This window comes from Tiliqua scincoides, chromosome 8, assembly GCF_035046505.1.
Source record: "Tiliqua scincoides isolate rTilSci1 chromosome 8, rTilSci1.hap2, whole genome shotgun sequence".
NCBI lineage: Eukaryota > Metazoa > Chordata > Lepidosauria > Squamata > Scincidae > Tiliqua > Tiliqua scincoides.
The window spans coordinates 54,141,510-54,149,163 of NC_089828.1; the positions used below are offsets into that span (position 1 = coordinate 54,141,510).

The window sequence follows — 7,654 nt, forward strand, 5'->3', positions numbered from 1 at the left end:
AACAAAATGCTTATTTCTGGCCATTATCTGCTTAATGATGCCACTTTCTGCTCACTGATATCACTTCCGGCTCTCAGCAGGCACCATGAATGCTAACTTTGGCCCTCTGTATGAAACGAGTTTGATCCCTGTTTTAAACCGAGGTTAAACCCTAACCAGAGTCAGCACAAACCATGGTTTTGCAGTACATCTGAACCAGCTCAAGGTATGAACCCCACCTGAGATTTTGATTCTACACAGCAGCATGGTCATTGCACACTGGTATTTAATAAATACAGTGACCTTAGATATTTTACCCTTTTTTCCAAATTTTAGCAAGGTAAATCCATTATTAGTCATCAAATCAAGTTTCATACATATGACTCATGAAGGTGCTCCCACCCCAGTATCTAAACGTTCCCATCATCTCAGCTAGAAACTTGACTCCACCTCAGACCAGAGTTCCGACCTCAGCCAAAGTTTGAAAAATCAGCCATTTGTCCCACGAGATGCTCGGTGATGGTAAAGGACTTCCTAGCACACCACCAGGCAACATGGAAGTAGAGATGGTCTTGCATTTCACAACAGGGAAAGCAAAGGTGTGGATTTTGGTTCACAGGTCACTCTCTCCAACTCCAACCAAGCGATGAGTTGCCTTTTTTTTAAATCCATTTTCTTTCTAATGCCTTTTCTTATACTAAAAAGGGGGAGAGGAACAGAGTCACAAGATTAGCAAGAAACCTTTTTCTGAATTTGCTTGACATACAAAAACCCCAGGTCATCGCAAGGCGTTCTCACCTTCTCCATCACCCAATCGGCATCTTCAATGGCTCTCTTGATAATCTGTCGAATTCGTTCAGGGTTGTCTTCATCTGCGTGAACTTTGAAGCTCTGCAAAACGATTGGATTGGTCATATTTGGGCTGGTCAGTGGCAGATGAGGTGTAAAAGGAGCCAGTCAGTCCATGCTTACTAGGAAACAAGTCCCACTGAACTGGCAGGTCTTACTTCTGAACAGACATGCAAAGGAGGAACTGCAGCTGAAGTAACATTAAGAGTACCTCCTTTGCACACAAAAGATCCATCACAGACACAGTCTATGCTACAGTACCAGTTTGTCTGAGCATCTTGCAGCTGCTTCCCAAGGGTCAGTCTGTGTTTCAGGCCCTATAACGTCATAGCCCCTCAGCTTGCTCAGTCTGGTGCAAGCATACTGGTTTAACACCTGCTCATGTTCCCTGGCTACGTCTGACTACTATGCTGTTGCTTTTGGCCCCGTTGGATTCTGGTTCACTGCTCTGGACCAGTCTTCCTGCCCTGTGTCTGGTACAGGAACCAAGTACTTGTGTCTGGTTGACCTGAATCGACAGCCAGCTCCCTCTTGCATAGAGTCCCAGAATGCAGCTGCCTGGAGGCTGACCCTTGTTGAGGTCTGACAGTATTTTGCTTGAGGACCACCAAAGCTAGGTGGGCTAGGACCGATCCCTCATGGCCTGCCAGTGTCTCCAGGGCATCTGGGTGGCCCCTGTTGGAAATAGAACATTGGGGCATACCAGCTTCCCTCTTAAAGGGCCAGGGTCACTGTCTGGTGACGGAGCACCTGCTTTGTCTGCAGAAGGTCCCCGGGTTTGATCCCTGGCAGCATCTCTAGATAATGCAGGGAAAGACCCCCTGCCCCAAATCCTGGAAGGCTGTGGCCCATAAGCGTAGCTGAGGCAGATGGCCTAGTGCTCTGATGCAAGATAAGTCAACTTTCTATTTTCTTACAGCAATTTCCTGCACACAAACACCCCCATACCTGCCTGATGGCATGTCTGTAGTGCTCCTGGACATTCTTGCCAGGCAGTTCCTTGCAGCATCGAAGCAAATAGCGGTAGAGCTGCCAAGGCCTCTTGACTAGTTCCGCCCCAGGGAGGGGAGCCATCGCCAGCTCTCAGCTACCTGAAGACATGAAGAAAGTTTCAGAGAAAAAGAACATTCAACCAGATGATCAATGACCCCACCCGTGCTTGGTGTAGCAATGTTTGCGCTGATGAACAAAGCAAGGGTCAATCGGAGCGAATTTAGGATTTGTTTGTGGCATTTAATTTCCTGCTTTTCTTTCATGGTGGAGCTCAAGGTGCCATACATGGGATTCCCAAGTGCTTTCCCATTCCGGTACTGACCAGACCTCAACCTGCTTAGCTTCTGTAAGATGGCTGGTGCCACGCGCCCTGGACTCTCTGCAGTGTCATCAAGGCGCCATCATCGTGTTGGGGCTGAGCACCTGATTGCATTCCAGAGATCCCAGGTTCAATCCCTGGTAGCACCTTCAGGAAGGGCAGGAAGAGCCCACTGCCTAAAACCTGGGACAGGACTAACTGGCTCTTGGTTGCAATGAATCCTGGGGGAAAAAAACCATCCCGAAATTCAGCATGATTTAAAATTCAGCAGAAACGCCATATGAGACAGTAATTTTGCTGTCTCTCCCACCTGTGCAAAGCAGGCAGGCAGACATGCCAAGACCTGGAGGAACTTGAAAAAGTGCTAATTGGGTGATCAGATTTAGGACTCATTTCACAGGAGGTTTGCCATCTGTTAACAACCCTTAAAAACCAGCTATCGGAGAAATTAGTACTGTTACACTCCACAAGTCCCCTGACAAGTAATTCAGAAGGTATGAGATAAGTTAGCCTTAGTTAGCACATCTCTGCCACAGGCCTGCTTTATGCCCATGCTCTGATCAGGTTGCTTACTGCACACTGGGGGCGGGCATGCGCTTGAATGCACCATCTGATTTTTCCATCTGTTCTGTGAAGGTCTTAATTTGCAATGACACTTCCACACCTTGAAAGGATGAGTCCTAAAGACAGGCACACCCTCTCCCCCCCAGCCCAGGTTGATTATTTAAAATGAGTCAAGTTTCTATCCCACCCTTTTTCCAAAGGTGGCTTGAAATGTTCTACCTTCACAGCCACGTTATCGTCACAACAATCCTGTAAGGTAGGTTAGGATGAGAGTGAACAGCCCAGGGTCATCCAGGGGACTTCACAAGCAAGTGGGGATCTGAACTCCAGCTGCCCCTCACTCACTGTCCAGCACTCTGAACAACTCCACCACACTGCCCTTCTTTGTTAAGGACTCTCCGTGATGATGGGCGAGTCATGCACAGCAGAAGGGCTTCTTAAAGGCAAAAAGGGCATAAAAAGTTTACATAGATCAACTGCATGCTGCAGGGATACTTGGGACATGTGCACAGCATCACAGCAATAGAATGCAGTAGAATCTTTGTGAAGCCCTTAACTGAGTTCAAAGGGGTCCTCCCCATTAAGTGGTCCATCAGATCTTATGAGCAGACAGTAGGGAGCAGCAGAACTGCTGACTACAACAAAGTCTATCTTTTTAACAGTGATTTTCAACCTTTTACTTCTCAGGGTGCATTGACAAGGGAGCTAAAGTTGTCAAGGCACACCATCAGTTTTGGGACAATGGACAAGGTGCACTATGATGCTGGCAGGGGGCTCACATCCCCAATGGTCCTACTAATAAATGACCCTCCTCAAACTCCTGGGGCATACCTGCAGACCATCGGCGACACACCATACGCCGTGGCATAGTGGTTGAAGTTGGCTGGTCGAGGAACTCAACCAGCTCTATTTTAGATCCTTTCAACCCAGAGCAGTGTTTCTCAATGTTTGTCCTCCGCTGTACTACTTCACACGGCCCACCTATTTGAAGTATCACCAGAAGTAACTGGCAGTGAAATTATTGCCTGTTACTTTTGGGCTGCAAGGTCAGGTGCAACGCGACAAACATCAGTTAAGAGGCAAGGTGGACGGGAGCGCAGAAAAGTATGCTTTGGAGCCTCCTGCCACTGTCTGTTGTGTCCCATTCCTGGCCTCGCTGCGAGGTGGCAGGGGTCCCGCAAGTACCTCCAGACACCACCTCAAGTGGTGGTTGAGAGAAACACTGAATTAGAAGGAAATGGAGCTGCCACCTTCTCCTTGCAAAGCATGTGTCCAATCTCTGCACAAGGGTCCAAAAAGGAAGACGGGTCCATAGGGTTGCCCCCCCCAAGCTGTGCCACACCCACATCTCATGCACCGCACATGCGCCTGTGGCTCCCACTGACGCATACTCCCCAAAGCCTGCAGGTTGCTCCCAGTCCTTTCTCCTTCCCCCCGCTTTGCAACTCATCCTCGCTCTTTCTGCAATGCAAAAATGCCATGCAATTTTTGCAATGCACTCCTGATCTTGCAGCCCCCACCCTTGCTTTGCCGCCTCCCATGCTCAACACACAGTTTCCTTCTTGCATTGCACACCCCCAACAACACCTACACGACCTGTGCTTGCAGACCCTTCCCTGACAGTCCACCCACCAACGACCACCTAAGTTCCCCTGCACTGGGCGCTGCCCTTCCAACTACAACCTCCCTTACCAAACAACCTCTGTGGCGCATGCTCAGTCAAGCTGCTTCCGAGCAATCAGCGACTCATGCGGGCTTCAGGCGGTGAAAGGGCGCCCTCTAGCGAGCACATCGCAAAATGCAATGATCTCTTTGTACAGACTGACAGCCCAATCCTAGCTATGCATGTCTACTCAGTAAATCCCATTACAGTCAATGGGGCTGACTCCCAGGAAAGTGTGGATAGGATTGGGCTGTGAAGCTAAATTCATTTTTAGCTTCTAGAGCAGGAAGGGGAATGATGGTCCTTAAGGCTCCCCCTTGTGCCTGGACTTGTGGGAGTAGTAGTAGTAGTAGTAGTAGTAGTAGTAGTAGTAACTTTATTGTCATTGTGCTATGTCAGTTGGCATCCTTCAGTCTCGGAAGACTATGGTATCGCGCTCTGAACAGTGGTTCCGGAACAGTGTCCTCTCCAGTGCGTGAAGCCTGGGTAAGGTAGATATGGAGGATAGACTATTACCCATGCAGCAAATCCCCCCTCTCCACGTCGCTGAAATGGTCCAATGGAAAGGCAGAAGCCAATATGGTTGGTTCTAGCGGCGTCACAGGAGTTGCCAGAACGTGACTGAGTTCAGCCATGAACTGCCTCAATTTTGCCTCGAGGTTGACTCCTGAAGCCTTTTCCATAACTGGATGTAGCCACAAGGCAGTGGAGGTTTGGGATCAGAGTTTTCCTTCTCTCAGATGAGCTGCCTTCCCAGGCTGACGAGTCCCATCTACCCAGTGGCTGTTTAGTTGCCTCTTAAAACAAGTACAGCCAAACGGAGGGCCTATTCTTATCCCCAGCCCCCAGGGGAAATTGTGCTACAGCACAACGAAATTTATGCACCTTTGAGATACAAGCATAAATATATACAACAATTCCAACAGTCAAACTCTACACACTCACCCACACATTCTATACAACATGCATCATAATATAAAAACAGTATAACAGACCATAATGCCTAGGAGCAGGGTAACAACTACGTATATCACCTTATTCAACGTAATTATGGCTGTGGGATAAAAACTGTTCAGGAATCGTGTGGTGCTGCTCTAATAGTTCTGTATCGTTTACCCGAAGGCAACAGTTCAAAGAACTTATGAGCCAGATGGAAGGGTTCTCTCAGAATACTATGTGACTTCTGCAGTCAGCGAAGTGGACAAGCAGAAATCCAACTGGTGAAGATCTGCCGACTTGCAGCTTTGCCTATAGCTGTATGATAAGCAAAAATACAACAGGTATAGGTTTTCCAGGTGTTCCAAAAATACAACAGGTGTAGGTTTTCCAATGCAGCAATCCATTTTCCATGCATTTTCTAATGCAGCAATCATTATATGAATGGTACAGAAGCATGCTGGGTTGGGGTGCGTGTGTGTGGCAAAATCATGCCTTAGAGATTTGTGACAGTGAGCTGTGGCAGTTCAGTGGCAAGGAAAGACACTCTGCACATGCTTAAAACCATGCTTCCCATTATTGTGACTTTACACAGTTCCAAGAGGTGAAGTCTGAAAACAGCGTTCACCTTATGTTGGATAAGGAGGACCACTTCAGAACATGAAGAGCCTTGCTGAATCTTTCCTGTGGGCCACTGTGAGATACAGGAAGCTGGCCTAGATGGGCCTTTCGCCTGATCCAGCAGGGCTCTTCTTACGTTCTTTATGCTCTTATGAGGACAGGGCTGCCTTGTGGTCAGTTCATGCGTCCATTTAGCCCACTGTTGTTATGCCTCTGTTTTCTCTAAGCTCTTTCCCAACCCTTTATAGAGCTGTGCCAGGAACTAAGGGCCCAATCCTATCAATTTTCCATTGCAGGTGCAATCATGCCAATGGGGCATACACTGCACCCTGTAGTGGGGAGGCTGTCACAGAGGCCTCCACAAGGTATTGGGACATTTGTTCCCTTACCTTGGGGCTGCATTGGGTCTGCACCAGTGCTGGAAAATTGGATAAGATTGGGCCCTAAACCTTGGTCCTTCTGCATGCAAATCATCTACTACCCCTCCTATTTGCAAAAGAGCATCAGAACCTCACTCAGAGTTTAAGAACATAAGAACAGCCCCAATGGATCAGGCCATAGGCCCATCTAGTCCAGCTTCCTGTATCTCACAGCGGCCCACCAAATGCCCCAGGGAGCACACCAGATAACAAGAGACCTCATCCTGGTGCCCTCCCTTGCATTGGCATTCTGACATAGCCCATTTCTAAAATCAGGAGGTTGCACATGCGCATCATGGCTTGTAACCCGTAATGGATTTTTCCTCCAGAAACTTGTCCAATCCCCTTTTAAAGGCATCCAGGCCAGATGCCATCACCACATCCTGTGGCAAGGAGTTCCACAGACCAACCACACGCTGAGTGAAGAAATATTTTTTTGTCTGTTCTAACTCTCCCAAAACTCAATTTTAGTGGATGTCCCCTGGTTCTGGTGTTATGTGAGAGTGTAAAGAGCATCTCTCTATCCAATCTGTCCATCCCCTGCATAATTTTGTATGTCTCAATCATGTCCCCCCTGAGGCGCCTCTTTTCTAGGCTGAAGAGGCCCAAACGCCGTAGCCTTTCCTCATAAGGAAGGTGCCCCAGCCCAGGAATCATCTTAGTTGCTCTCTTTTGCACCTTTTCCATTTCCACTATGTCCTTTCTGAGATGTGGCGACCAGAACTGGACACAATACTCCAGGTGTGGCCTTACCATTGATTTGCATTATAATATTAGCTGTTTTGTTCTTAATACCTTTGAGTTTCCTACCCTCTAGGGTCTCTTAGGCAGAGACTCCTTCCAGCTGAGCACCTGCTAGGGATGGTCAGTTCCTGAGATTTCCCTGAGCCTTGAAACAAGTTGATCTCCATCATGCACACAGGGGCTGTGTGTTCTCTGAGCCACAACCCTTCCCCAACAGCATCCATCTCCCATTCACTTGCCAGTCTGTTCCACACCCTAAAATTAATGGCCTTTGAAGATCAGTTTGGGTAGAGCTGCAAGCAACTAGGAATGGCTGCACAGTTAATGGGGAACTGGCTGCTACTGTTAATATCAACCTAGTGGGTTAATTATCTATCAGGTCTCAGCCATGCTGGTGTTGGTGATTAACGAGAACTAACTGCTTATTCAAGATATAATAAGGACTTGAACAGCAATGGAGCAAACCACAGGGATCCTTGGAGCATTTTAATAGAAGGGGTCTGCATAAATCCCCCATAGCTGAATGTGGGTCAGGTTCCTGTGGGAGACACAAGCAGACTTTAGCAC

At 48.0% G+C, this 7,654-nt stretch overlaps 1 protein-coding gene across 1 annotated transcript; it reads right to left on the reverse strand.

The window, feature by feature from the left end:
- Window positions 1-247: 247 nt before the first annotated feature.
- LYRM9 (LYR motif containing 9) lies at window positions 248-4,434 on the reverse strand. The gene is made up of 4 exons (XM_066636318.1): window positions 4,397-4,434; window positions 1,777-1,919; window positions 778-870; window positions 248-676 (listed from the first exon to the last, which is right to left on the reverse strand). Exons 2-4 carry the CDS (start codon window positions 1,900-1,902, stop codon window positions 659-661), a joined length of 237 nt encoding a protein of 78 aa, XP_066492415.1. The 5' UTR covers window positions 1,903-1,919; window positions 4,397-4,434; the 3' UTR covers window positions 248-658.
- Between the last annotated feature and the right edge of the window lie 3,220 nt (window positions 4,435-7,654).

Coding starts and splice junctions, on each gene's coding strand:
- LYRM9 (XM_066636318.1), bottom strand. CDS start 1,902: ATGGCTCCCCTCCCTGGGGCGGAACTAGTCAAGAGGCCTTGGCAGCTC. Junction 871..1,776: donor ACAGACATGCCATCAGGCAG/GTATGGGGGTGT, acceptor ATCGTTTTGCAG/AGCTTCAAAGTTCACGCAGA.